The sequence below is a fragment of the Felis catus genome, chromosome A2 (genome assembly GCF_018350175.1).
Source record: "Felis catus isolate Fca126 chromosome A2, F.catus_Fca126_mat1.0, whole genome shotgun sequence".
NCBI classification, from domain to species: domain Eukaryota; kingdom Metazoa; phylum Chordata; class Mammalia; order Carnivora; family Felidae; genus Felis; species Felis catus.
In genome coordinates, this window is record NC_058369.1 from 108,362,148 (window position 1) to 108,376,322 (window position 14,175).

The following is a 14,175-nucleotide window of genomic DNA, read 5'->3' on the forward strand; positions in this document are numbered from 1 at the left end:
TTTCTAGCTATGTTTTGAATATAAACTGTAGCATTCAGGTATTTTATCCAAATAAAGATGGAAGAAAATGAAGTGCTTTCCTTGACATTGTTGTATGTAAAATAATATCCATGGATCTAGACACATTTTATTATTTGAAGAGACTATCATCTTTAAGCCATTGTATCAATTAGGATACGTAGTAAGAGATGGAAGTAGCAGGCAAAATCGCGTATTTCGGTGTGTAGTAAATAAGGTTCCCTTAAAATGGCCTCCATCCATCACAGTTCTTTTTGGGTGAGCAATGGTAAATCTGAGGTTAAAAATGGTTTTTAACAAAGTGCAAAAAGTACAGCTAGAAATTCTTGAAAGTTGAATTCTCATCTTTAACTATTTTAAATGACAGGAGTGCCACCCTAACTTTTGTAGTAATGTAAACAAAAAGCACTCTAAGAATAACTATGCTTTACATTTCACAAATTAATATTCTCTTCAAAGACATTTATTACTTGTTCTAAAATATGTTGTTACCTTAGTAACTACCAAGTTACCTGCTGTATGCAGCAGCACTAATGAGAAGAATGTTACAAAAGACTCAAAGAAAATGAAAAAAAAAACCCAACTAGTGGTATTTTTTTATTTTAATGTCTAGAAAAACCTCCTACAGATCGTTGACCATCACAGACCCTTAAACCATCTATGCTATCTTCTAACAGACCTACAAACACTAGACAAAACTCCAATCTGATTCACAATCTCTGCGTTTCATTTCCCACGTGGCAAATCCTCCAGCTTGCTCCCCTCCCCCAAGTTAGCAGCTTCTGATGCATTCCCAATGCTCATTTCCCCCCTCAGCATATTTTGTGTCCTTGGCAAGATGATATGAGGTTGTAAAAGGGATTTATACTGGCAATAAATAGGTGTGAACCTGTATTTTACTTAGGCTTTCACTAATCTGTAGCTTTGAATGCATTGACTTAATAAGGGGAATGTCGCAAATGAAACTAGGGTAAAGATTACCATAAACTTGGAGCCAAATGTCGGATTCAGATTCCAACCAGAAATTTTCAATACTGTATGAGGTAGTGGGCTCCTCTGAGATTCATTTTGTAGCTTTTAAAATAGATGATTTAAATATATTGTCTCCCAGATCTCTTTCAGTTCTGAAATCTATGATGCTCTGATAAAAAGTCTCCTTTGATAATTCCTCAGATAATCAATTTACACACTGCATTAATTTCCTGGACCAACTTCAAATACAGCTACATCTTTTCTTTGAGGCTTTATCGCCCCAAATGTAAACACTGGAGGCTTGACTTATCTTTATGCAAAGGGAAATATATAACTCAAGAGAGAATAAAGATTTTTGAGATCATTGTTTTAATCAGGCACATGTTTAGCCTATGTATAGGCTAATATGTTTATGTATAGGCTATGTTTAGCCTATGTACAGGATAATAAATGTTTGCATTATGAAGCTATTTCTTAAGAAGGGAGGATAGTCAGTATCCCTCCCCTCTATCAGAGGCCTGTTCCTTTTATTCACTGGAGCCCTAGGCCAGTCTTGAGCTATCCAACTGTGACATAGGTCATAATTTCTTTCACAATGAATCATTCAGAGTTCCAGCACAAACTGTAAGGATATGGAAAAGATATATGCTCTTTCTTTTCCACCTATGTTGGTTAAAGCATGTTATAGATTGAATTGTGTCCCCCACAAAATTCATGTGTTGAAATCCTATCTCCTACCTCAGAATGTGATCTTATTTGTAAATACAGCCCTTACAGATATAGTTAGTTAAGATGTGCTCATAATGGAGTAGGTGGGGCTTAATCCAATATGACTTGTGTCCTTATATAAAGAGAAAAGGAGAAATCTCGATATAGGCAGGGAGACCCCCATATGAAAACTAGCCTTATGCTCCCAAATGTCAAGGAACTATCAGAACCTAAAAAATTCAGAGACAGTAGTAGAACATATCCTTCCTTAGAGTCTTCAGGGAAGGGACCATGGCCCTGCCAACACCTTGATTTCAGACTTCTGGCTTCTAAAACTATGACACAACAGGTTTCTGATGTTCTAAGCTACTAAGCTTGTGAGACTTTATCATGACAGCCCTAGGAAATTAATACACACAGTAACACAGATGTGTGATGTAGGGGGTGGGACCTGGATTTCTTTTAATATCTCTTTCAGCAAATGTATTTGTACCATCAGTGACGTATAGATTTGTTTTGCCTATGCTGCTGTTTGGATTAAAACACAGGCCAGTATATATATTTTTATGAAGCATCTGGTTTCAAATATGGGACTTTGTCACGTACTAGCTGTGTAATTAACCTCACTGATCTTTGGTTCCCTGATAATAGTAACACTTGATCTAGCATAGTAATATAAGTGAAAAACAATATAGAGGCAAATAAAAGAGTATTTGGTGTGGAGGATAAGATCAGGGACCCTGCAGCCAGTTGAACTGAACTCAGTTGAATGAGTTCAAATTCAACTCTCCCTTTTACTAGTTTTATAACTGAACTATGGACTCAGTTTCATCATTTTAAAATGAACATTATATTAGTACCTGTCTCATAAAGTTGCCATGAAGATCAAAAAGTTAATGCATAAAGAAATCTTAGAAGATTGTCTGGAACACAGAAAGTATTCAATAAATGGTATGTAAAAGTGCCTTGCAAACTATAGAGAACCATACAAGTGCTGTAACATTATAAGTTATAGTTAATAAATAGCTTATTGATGAATGCACTTACACAGTGATAACACTTTCTCCTTTTTAAAAATTTTTTTAATGTTTATTTATTTTTGAGAGAGACAGTGTCAGAGTGTGAGCGGGCAAGGAGCAGAGAGAGAGAGGCACAGAATCTGAACCAGGCTCTAGGTTACTAGCTGTCAGCACAGAGCCCGATGTGGGGCTCCAACCCATGAACCCTGAGATCATGACCTGAGCTGAAGTCCGACACTTAATGGACTGGGCCACCCAGGCGCTCCTCTCTTTTTTTTAAAGTGGTATCTATACCCAATGAGTGCTCGAACTCAAGACCTTGAAATCAAGAGTCAGACGCTCTACCGACTGAGCCAGACAGGTGTGTTGCTAACTCTGATCTTTTATTTATGTCAGTATGCCTCTTAGCAGCAGTCGTTTGGATAGCTATGGAGACATAAAGAGTGACAATCACAGATGAGGGCTATTACCAAGTGGGTCAAGTATGCCCAGGGAATCAGAAGAAACTTCAAAATAGAGGCTATTTCTGGTTTTCATTAGTCTGCTCATTTCCTTGTGTGAAAATATTTTAGAGCCAAAATTTTTATTGAGCATCATATTAACTGCTCTAATATGTATATAAAAAGCAAAGAATTTACATAGATTTCACTTGGGCATGGAGAAATGGGAACTGAATTTTTTAAAACTGCTTTTAAAAGTTTCTAATGAAATCTTGGGGCGCCTCAGTGGCTCAGTTAGTTAGGCAGCTGACTCTTGATTTCAGCTCAGATCATGATTCATGGTTCATGGGATTGAGCCCTGGGTCAGGCTCCATGCTGACAGTGTGAAGCCTGATTGGGATTCTCTCTTTTCCTCTCTCTCTGCCCCTCTCCTGCTCACTCTCACTCTCTCTCTCTCAAACTAAATAAATAAACTTAAAAAAAAGTTTCTTGTGAAATCTTTGCATATATGTGAATGAAGATACATTGCCTATACATCACTGTCATTAGTTATAGTAAATAAAAAAAGTAGACAGCCAATCTCCCACCTTGCTGTATACCTCAAGGTGAAATTGTGTTTTTGTTGTTGTTATTGTTTTGCTTTGTTTTGTTTTATCAAATAAAAGACTACCATTGCAAAATACCACTTGCTTCATATGTGTCTTGCCTTATGAAAGGAGACAAAGCATTAACAAAACACTTTATTTTAGATTACTTGGAAGAAATGGAAACAATTGAGACTTTAAAAAATGTATTATGGGGTGGCTGAGTGGCTCAGTCGGTTGAGCATCTGACTTCAGCTCAGGTCATGATCTCATAGTTCGTGAGTTCGAGCCCTATGTCAGGCTTTGTGCTGACAGCTCAGAGCCTGGAGCCTGCATAAGATTCTGTGTCTGTCTCTCTCTGTTTGCCCCTCCCACACTTGCACTCTGTCTCTCGCTCTGTCTCAAAAATAAACACTAAAATTTTTTTTTAAATTAAAAAATTAAAAATGTATTATATTATTATATGTATTCAATTTTATACAACTTACCCAGGAAGTATATATTTGGAAAACAGATTGCCTCAGTGCTGTGGATAAGTTGTAGTCTTCAGAACTGTGGTGGGTTTGGTGTCCAGCCCACATAATATTAACCTCTGCAAAACACATAATTTGAAATGAGCCATGAGAATAAGAACAAAGCAACTTACATTTTCAGTTATGTATGCTGCTCTTGTTAAGTGAGGAAGAAAAATCTGGAACATCTCTGAAAAACCTAGCCAATATAATTATAATTAAAATAAGCTGCTTCAAATGACTCTTGGAAACAGTGAGGGTACAAATTACAAACAAATAAGAAAACTGAAACATAGCCAATAAGTATGGATAGTGTATGTGAAATAATGCAATGCCTCCAGCAAGCTGAAATGACTTCCAAAATTTATACTTGCTAATGTATTATTATAATATGACAAATCATAAAAGCTAAACGTCAGTGTTGTAACAATGCAGTCAATGGATAGTGATGATTTTTCAGTATGTGATAATATACTTATAATTAAAGAAGAATAATGTAATGGGAGAAACTGGTATAAATTTTGGAATGAAATAGTAAATAAAATTTCTTCCTGATGGCTTTTTAAATGTCTCAAAATCTGTCTATTGGAATAAAAGGCAGAGCAGAGTAATATTTGGTCCTAAGATCTAACAATTCATTTTTATTTATAGAAATACATTAGTTAACATATAGCTTTTCCAATACCTTACAAATATCCAGTATCTTACACTCTCATTTTTAAAATTTCCACACATAATTGCTGTTTCATCCTTATAATAAAAAATTAAATGTAAGTTGTATATTTTCATCAAGTATTATGCAGACTATTCACATACAGCCTTGCAATTCATTTACATCCCAAACGGATAGTTCCTTGTTTTTTTTTCTACAACAATACGTCACTCTAGTGACCTCCTTAGTAGACAGAATAGAACAATCACACATTTTTCACTCTGTGCATATTTTTTATTTCCTACCATAATTACAGATACCACATTATAGTCTATTCAGTTAAAAGAAAGTATGTTCTTAGCTAAACTAACTATAATTAAGTTCTTTGCTACAAATATAGGAGATAGGAGGTATAGGAGACAAAATTAACCATGTGATATGATCACTGTATCCATGCCAGTATATATTAGAAATTAAATCCTTTAGTCTTGCACACATGGGGACCAAACAGACTACGAATGGAAATATTGGGTATGGATGTTTACAGTAGCCCTATACTAGAAGTTAAAATACCTGGGTGGACTTCTCTGCTTCTCATTTAGGAAATGAAAAATCTCTGGACAATCTATATAGAGTTACCAAACAAAATTGCAAAAGAATTTTTGGTAAATAAATGACAGCTCAGATTTAAGAAGGACTTAACTCTCTGAAAATGGAAAGATTATGAACAGAATTATGAATACAATTCTCCATCAGAAGTCATTACTATTAAAGTTATATACTTTTGGGGGGGCAAGTATTTTCATAAACCATAAGTTTATGTGTAACTTAGGTCCTGATTGGTTGACATTTTTTAAGTGTATTTATTTTGAGAGAGAGCAACAGAGCACATGAGTGGGGGCAGAGGGAGAGGGAGAGAGAGAGAGAGAGAGAGAGAGAGAGAATCCCAAACAAACTCCATGATGTTAGTGCAGAGCCCAATGCAGGCCTCAAATCCATGAATCCTAAAATTTTGACCTGAACCTAAGTCAAGACCCTGATGCTTAAGTGACTGAGCCACCCAGGCACCCCTGGTTGGTTGACATTTTAATCATTCCTAGTAATTACCCTGTATGTCTATCCAACCAATTAAGGAAATTGCTCTTATGCAAATGAAACTATTTCATCATAATGACCCCAAACTTCCCAAGCATAATCCTTGAAATGACCTAGAATCTTAATCTCTTGCTTATTGACTAGTTATACACCTCAAATAAGAAATTTACAAAGAATCCTGTGGCACTTGATATCTTCAAATGTTGTGTGAAAGATTATTGAGAGGTAATAAACTTGATGAATCTACTAAGCCTTTTAAAACTCCTTGTAGAGTTAGGCTCTAAAATAATCCAAACACCATTTTCTCTTTAGAACATAACCATTATTAAACATTTTGGAACCTATTACTTAAAAACTTTGTTACAAAAAATCATCGTCCATTTTGTTGGACTTGTTGGGATTCACTTTAAAAACTCATCATAATGCATGCATGTTATGAATTCAGAAGGGGATGAGCTAATCAGATGAGGCCCAATTAGAGAGTAATAGGATATATTTAAACTATTTCCTATAACTTCCACAGAAGCTAAATGGTGGAACAAAGAATCCACAAAGGTGGAGGTTAAAGACCTATCTCTTTGGTTGTTTTAAAAGCATTTACTTCCTATCACAAACTGTGTGTAACACAAGACTTCGTTCAATGAAGTACAGCTGTATAAACAGGGTACAGTAACTGGATCCTACTGCCTTGCCTCTGTCACTTTTCAGAACTAGGAAAAACAAGAAAAAAATATAAGATTTTTTCCCACAGTTTATATGCACCTTACTTGAAGTAAGTCATTTAGAAAGTGGTTATAAAAATGCGTTTTATAGAAAATTATTTCAGTAGTTCTTTTATAAGCAAAATAACAGATTAATAGTACACTTTCAAATATGTTCATTTTCACTAATATGTGAATTGATGAATTATCTGTTCTAAGGAATAAAAACAAATATTAAAGAGGAAAGATGATATTTTAAGAATAAACTTCTTTCTATCAATGAACTAACGTAATTGTAAGTTATAGTCCATAACAATTTTCTTTTCCTATTAGCGAAGTACTGATTATACAAGCATACAGGATGTTGTTATGGCTTTTCAATAATATAGCTAGAAACATTATGTTACTTTCCAGTATTAAAATATAGACTTGTATAAATATATTTTATTAATACATTGACCAATCATTTGATTTGGCCAAAAGCTAATGCAATATGTGTGTTTATGTGTATGTTATATTCTTGAGTTTGTTAACATTTTTTTTAATTGAAGTATAGCTTACATATGGTGAAATCCATCCCTTTTACCCATATTACCGAGTACCGGTAATATGAGTTTTTACCAAGCAAATACAGCTGTGTAATCGCAATCAAGATACAGGACAGTTCTGACCAACCCAAAAAATTCCTCATTGCACTTTGTGCTTGTGGCAAGTAAACTCGAACATGGCTCCCTGATCAGATGATGATATTCTGAACTGTGTACTGATAACGTAATGGGATGAAACTCTTGGGACCTTGGGGAAGATGAGGGTGTTTTGAATTCAGGAAAAAAATGAATCACTGGGATCTAGAAGGCTGTCTATGGGAGGTAGCCTCTCAGAGAGCCCCCAGTGATCCTTGCCCTTGTGGATGTTCATCCCTTGTATAATCCCTCCCATTGAGTGTGGGCTGGATTTAATAATTCCCTTCTAATGAATATAATTTTGGCAAAGGTGATGATGGGATGTCAATTGTGATATTAGGTTATAAAAAGACAGAGGCTTACATCTCGAGGGCTCTTATATTCTCAAATTCTCTAAGGAAAGTCAGTCACCATGTTGTGAACTGCCTTTTTTAAAAGCACATATGGTAGGGAATCAGGAGAGGCCCCAAGCTAACCAGTGAGGAACTAAGCACCTCAGCTCAAACTCCACAAGGAATTGAATCCTGCCAACGACCATGTAAGTAAATTTGGAAGCAGATCTTCCCCCAGCTGATCCTTCACGTAACATTGCAGCTAGCAGACAGTTTAACTGCTTAACTACAACCTCGTGAAAGACCTTGAGCCAGAAGCACTCAACTAATAAACTGTGCCCAGATTCCAGACCCACAGAGACTGTGAGCTAAGCCACTAATGTGTTACAAAGAAGTGGATAATATAGTGGTCAATCCCCTAGGCCTCATTCTCCCAGTCTTCCATATCCACTGATTTGAATTCTTTACTATAGTTTGGCTTTTTGAGAATGTCATATAAATAAATTACATAGTATTTAGCCTTTTGAGTCTGGTTTCTTTTCCTAAGCAAATGCATTACCGACTTCTCCATTTTATCTGTACTTTGTTTTTCCTTTTTTTTGCTGAGTAGTATTCCATTTTAATGGTTGAATCAAAAGTTTTGTTTTGTTTTTATTCATTCACTAGTTGAAGAAACATTTCCAGTTTGGGGCAATTACAAATAAAGCATCTATAAACATTCTAATATAGTTTTTTTCTCTGAACCTAAGTTTCATTTCACTTGGGCAAATACTCAGGAGTGAGATTACTGAGCTGTATAGTATATTTACATTTAGGTTGTAAAGAAACAATCAAAGCATTTTCCAGTGGCTGTGCATTTTCTTGTACTACCACCAGCAGTGTATGAGAGTTACATTTTCTCTACATGTCTAGCAACCCTTGGCATTATTAATTTTGTTTTTAATTTATTTGTTTCTTTTTTTTCAATATATGAAATTTATTGTCAAATTGGTTTCCATACAACACCCAGTGCTCATCCCAAAAGGTGCCCTCCTCAATACCCATCACCCACCCTCCCCTTCCCCCCACCCTCCATCAACCCTCAGTTTGTTCTCAGTTTTTGAGAGTCTCTTCTGCTTTGGCTCTCTCCCACTGTAACCTCTTTTTTTTTTTTCCTTCCCCTCCCCCATGGGTTTCTGTTAAGTTTCTCAGGATCCACATAAGAGTGAACACATATGGTATCTGTCTTTCTCTGTATAGCTTATTTCACTTAGCATCACACTTTCCAGTTCCATCCACGTTGCTACAAAGGGCCATATTTCATTCTTTCTCATTGCCACATAGTACTCCATTGTGTTTCATAGCATTCTAAGACCTATATAATTATATCACATTGAAGTTTTACTTCCCATTGCCATAATAGCTAATGACTATGATTATCTCTCCATGTGGTTATTTGCCATCTATACATGTTCTTTGAACTATCTAATCAAAATTTGTGCCCCCATTTAATGGAGTTGTAGTCTTATTATTGAGTTTTCAGAAATCTTATATATTCATTATACAAGTCCTTTTTAGATATGTGATTTGCAAACATTTTCTTCTCTATGGCTTGACTTTTCATTTCTAAGTGTCTTAAGAACATAAGTTTCAATTTTGATGAAACCCAATTTAGATACCTGAGAGTTTTATTAAAATATATTTTTAGCATATATAACAAAGAATGGGGTTACTTCAGAGAAAGTTTTCAGAATGATGAGACATTTGTGTCTATAAGCAAAAGAGTCTATTTTACACATCTAAAATATATCTAAGTAAGTCTACTGAAGTGTCTTCTCACCTATGGATGGAGAGAATAACCCTCTTGCCTTTGACAAGAAATCTAACACTATAAAACACTGACCTTTTCCAATTCTAACCTCTCTTGGAATCATGATTTTAATGGATTTTTAAAACATGATATTCAAATGGAAGCTTTTAATTCTATCTTGTAGAATTTTAGAATGAGAGTTCTCCAATTATATGTTTATATGCTTTTAAAATTTAAACAGAGCAAAAGAGAAGATACAACTTTTTAGTATGAAGTAAAAAAAAATACATTAGAATTTATTTGGTCATGGACCAAATCCAGCCCACAACCTGCTTTTACAGCCAACAAGCTAAGAGTGGCTTTAACATATTTTAAATGATTGAGGTAAAATCCGAAGAGTAACAGTTTATGATACAGGAATATTACACTAAAAAATTATGCACCTTCCTCTTTCTCTTTTTGCATACCCTCTATTCTCTGGGATTGAACACGCTCAGCACTTTCATGGTCCCCTGTCTTTGTGTGACCCGTCAAAATATTTTCATCTTTCAAGGATCACTGCATATGTCATTTTCTAACCCTCCCAGTCACAATTATTATATAATGTTTATTATTCCTAGGCCTCTAGCATCATGAATACTCTACTATTTTGCATCTTCCTCTGTTTTATAGGCTTCTTAATTAAGGAGATTAATTTGTCTTTGTATTTTCTATAGTGTCTCATCGTGTCTTTGCATGGTAGACATCAATATATTTTTCTTGATTAAACCTGTGTTTATTAAAAACTGGCTCATTTGAATAATCAATAACCATGTCACACTATTTTATTTGTTCAACTTTCTCATTAGTAAGAGCAATGTTTTTTTTAATTTCCCTTTACACTATTCCTTCTCTTTAATTTCAATCATAACCAAACACTCCACTTTGTAAAACATGATCCATTGACCTTCCGTTCCTTTAATTTTTTTTTCACCTTAAACATCTTAAAAGAGAAATTTATTTACTTTCTTAACTCCCATTCATTCTTAAGCTCATTCTTAATGGCACTTAATTCTCTCCAAAATCATTATTGGCATCTGTCTTGTCAAAGCTAAAGACTTCTTTTAGGTGTCATTCTATTTGAACTTTCTAAAACATTTGTCCACTGAATCTATCTTGAAAACCTCTCCCTCTGGCTTTCCCTTTCCCTTGCTCCCAGTTCTCCTCTTCCATTTTTCAGGCCAGGTGCATTTTCCTAACCTCTTCCCCTTTCTCACCTATTTAAAGGGACTAATTTATTTTTCTTTGCTCCTTGCTTCTTGTTTTTCATGGTGTGCCATGACCTGAAATGACTTCAATAAATGCTTATCCAAAAGATGATGGTTCCCAGATACTTCAGTCTATAGGTGTCTGTTGACTTCTAGGTCTGAATTCCTTAGGGGAAATTCCATACATATTATGCCTTGAATCTATTTAATTGTCTTGCTTTCTGTCTCCTGTTGTCCTTTCCTTCTAAATCGCATCATGTCTTCTCAGTCCCCAGGCAAGGGAGAGAATAGACTGGGAAGACCTCAAAACAGAAGCAACCTCAGTGCTTTTTTGTATCCTCTGACCTCTCTTTAGATAGTTACGCAGGGCTTAGCATATAATCAGGACAAAAACCAGTATTTCTGTAAAAATAATTTTTTGTACATTTTATTTATTTTTGAGAGAGAGAGAGAGAGAGAGGGCACAAATGGAGGAGAGAGAGACACAGAATCCAAAGCAGGCTCCAGGTTCTGAGCTGTCAGCACAGAGCCCGATGTGGGGCTCGAACTCAAACCCTGAGATCATGACCTGAGCCAAAGTCGGACACTTAACAAACTGAGCCACCCATCCGCCCCTATAAAAGTAAATTTTTAAAAATGACCTCACTGAAGCTTGTGATATTTTCTTCTAATACACTGCAGCAAACAGACCCAAGAGTTGGTTTTATTAGTAATGGGAACATTAAAAAAATGAGAAAATATGAAGAAAAATGTTGAATGACAAAAGTAACATAGAGGAACATGATTATTTGTGAAGTCAAATAATAGAATTTAAGATATTCTTTCTTCAAAGATTTGACGTTTTAGAAAAATTATAGGGAAGAGGGCATGAAAAAACTCAAAAACTGTACTTGACATAGTCAAATTCTAGAGTAATAAGATAGCTTTCATACTGAAGAACATTCTCCTCTAATTCTTCAAAATATATTAAATATTATCATATGACCTATTGCAGCCCCTCTGGTCCTGAAGTTAGAATATCAAACTTGGAGCCTATCCTGGAGTTCTGTGTTTAGTTTTCGTAACCATTTGCAGGATGTCCCTACTAGAGCTATCCCACTTGCTCTTAATTAAACCTACCTCATCACAAAATTAATCTTTACCTGGAGATATATATTTTTGATACACTTTTGAGGTTGGGAGAATACGAACATGACATATCACTTTGTCATATTTTCTTTTAAGAATCTCAAACAATAAAAACAAAGACAAATAACTAATATATCTACACAAAACTCCCTGATCACTTTTAAATTCCCATATAGAAAACAAAAACAAAAAAACTGTCAAAATACATAAGGCTTTCATGCATCCTCTTTCTCACTCTTTTCTGTTGTTCCAAATATTTGAGGTTGTTCTGTGAACCGGTCTTAATCCTAATGGTCAAATACAAATAACCATATTTTTTATTGAAAAAAAAATGCTTTCCTCTTGCAGTAGCATTCTACTTAAATATAATTTCAAAAACAAGTTGTTAGAAATATTTTATAATGTCATTGGTATCAGAAACTATTATTTGTAAAGTTACTACACATGCAACGAAGATCGCTTAAGTTGGTTAAAGTTTAAAAGACATGAAGCAACATATTATCAAAGTCCAAGGCTCCTATTAGCCATTTCTCAGTACAGTCTAACACTTAGGAGTCCACAATAACTTGCCTTGATCCCTGAGTTTTGCAGTGCAATGTGAATTTGAGCAACCACACATTTATTAGTAGATAACACAACAAGTTAGTGTAGGTCAAAACAGTGATTTTAACACATCTCTCATAATAATTTTCTTTTTCTTGTGGTCAGCTTGTCTAAAATCTTGTCAAATGACCAAAAACAAACAAAACAAAACAACAACAAAAAACCCCACCACATTCTGCTAGCATTGCAGAGTTGCATAACGTGATTTCTTATAATGATGTCACGTTTGATGCTGTAGACCATGTGAAACAGATTAGCTGTGACCAAATTAGTATTCTTTTGCAAGGCCAGCTGATGTGCACATGTAAAACATAGAGCACATACTCTGAGATGCAAAAAATGATTCTAAAACACTATACCATCAGTAAGTCCAGCCTCATAAATATCTACCTTATAGAGATAGATTTTTATTTGTTTCTTGAAACAATCAACATGACAATTTAAGTAATTTTAATACATTTTCGTCCTTGAGAAACTTACTAAGAAAATGCTTTGGTGGCATTTTTTTTTGGTTGGATAATGCCTCACTTGTTCTTTTTAAAGAGTTCTTATATTCATGTGTTCTCGGCTGTCTTTAGGAAAGATTGATGTCTGGTGTCACTGCTAGGAAGTGCAAACTGTTCAGCCTCACTGCAATCTATGTCCTCACCCTCTTGCTCCACAGGATACCACATACTTTGGCAGCCAACATTCAGAAGGGAAGTGCTTTAATGACAATAAGTGATGCCAATGAAACCTTTCCCACAATGCTCAAAACTTAGTGGTTGGAGGCTGAGGCACCAAATGGTGGGACTAAGGAAGATAAATGGATCAATTAGCTGACAGGTTCTAATGCTGTTGACCTAACCAATGCTGAAAGAGTTTCAAAATTTCTGCTATCATTAAAATTTTCACCAAAATATCACCCTTATGATAGCCTAGTAGAATCTGGGTCTGGTTAGCAACGTCTTGACCCTCTCTTTTGAGACATAAGAACTTAGTGATCAATTGTGTTAATAATAACAATTGTCAGTGTGCTTTTCTAGAAGTAATTTCCACAGTATAACATGTTCCAGCTATACCTCCACCCCTGGAGAGTGGAGCAATAGGAGGGAACCCTTTGCAATGTAAGTAAAATGAAAGGAATTTATATAAAATGACATAAAACAGGTGTTAAAGAAACAGTGAGCTCCTTAGTGGGGGAACACATGATATTGTGGAAGCAAGACATTCAAAAGCTATATGATCATGGCAAAGTCATTTAGAGTTTCCAATGTTCCCATCAATATGAGCGAGTTATGGTATTGCTTTTCATGAAAAACAATGTGGCTACATTCACAATATCAAGCAGAAATAGCAAGTGAGTTTTTCTTTTTTTATAGATGGAGTTGGATTCTGATTGGGATAAATAAGTTACTCATTTGACTACTTTAGGTTACAAATATAGTCAAAGCCACCAAATCCAGTGAAATCAAGTAACCACATGTTGATTTGACCCACTACCTTGGTCTTCTTATATCCATGCTTTCAAAAAATTACCTAATTCTTCAAACTATTCCATGAAATAAACATTCAGTATTTTGCAAGTAAATCCATGAAGCATAAGATCTCAAACTGATCCTAACAACCATGAGTGATTTCTAAAGTAAGTTGAAGTTGTGTTTTTGTTTTTTGCTTTTGTTTTTGCCTACTTCAATGCCAAGACTTTTTCAA

General features: G+C 35.1%; 1 protein-coding gene across 7 annotated transcripts in view; it reads right to left on the bottom strand.

Annotated features, from left to right (window-relative positions):
• Nucleotides 1-14,175, bottom strand: part of AGMO (alkylglycerol monooxygenase) — a 386,647-nt gene that overhangs the window by 206,257 nt on the left and 166,215 nt on the right. For all 7 annotated transcript variants that reach the window (XM_019825539.3, XM_006929227.5, XM_011280414.4 and 4 more), the window contains one exon: nt 4,230-4,333. In XM_019825539.3, coding sequence (XP_019681098.2) covers nt 4,230-4,333 — 104 coding nt within the window. The remainder of the gene's footprint in view (nt 1-4,229; nt 4,334-14,175) is intronic.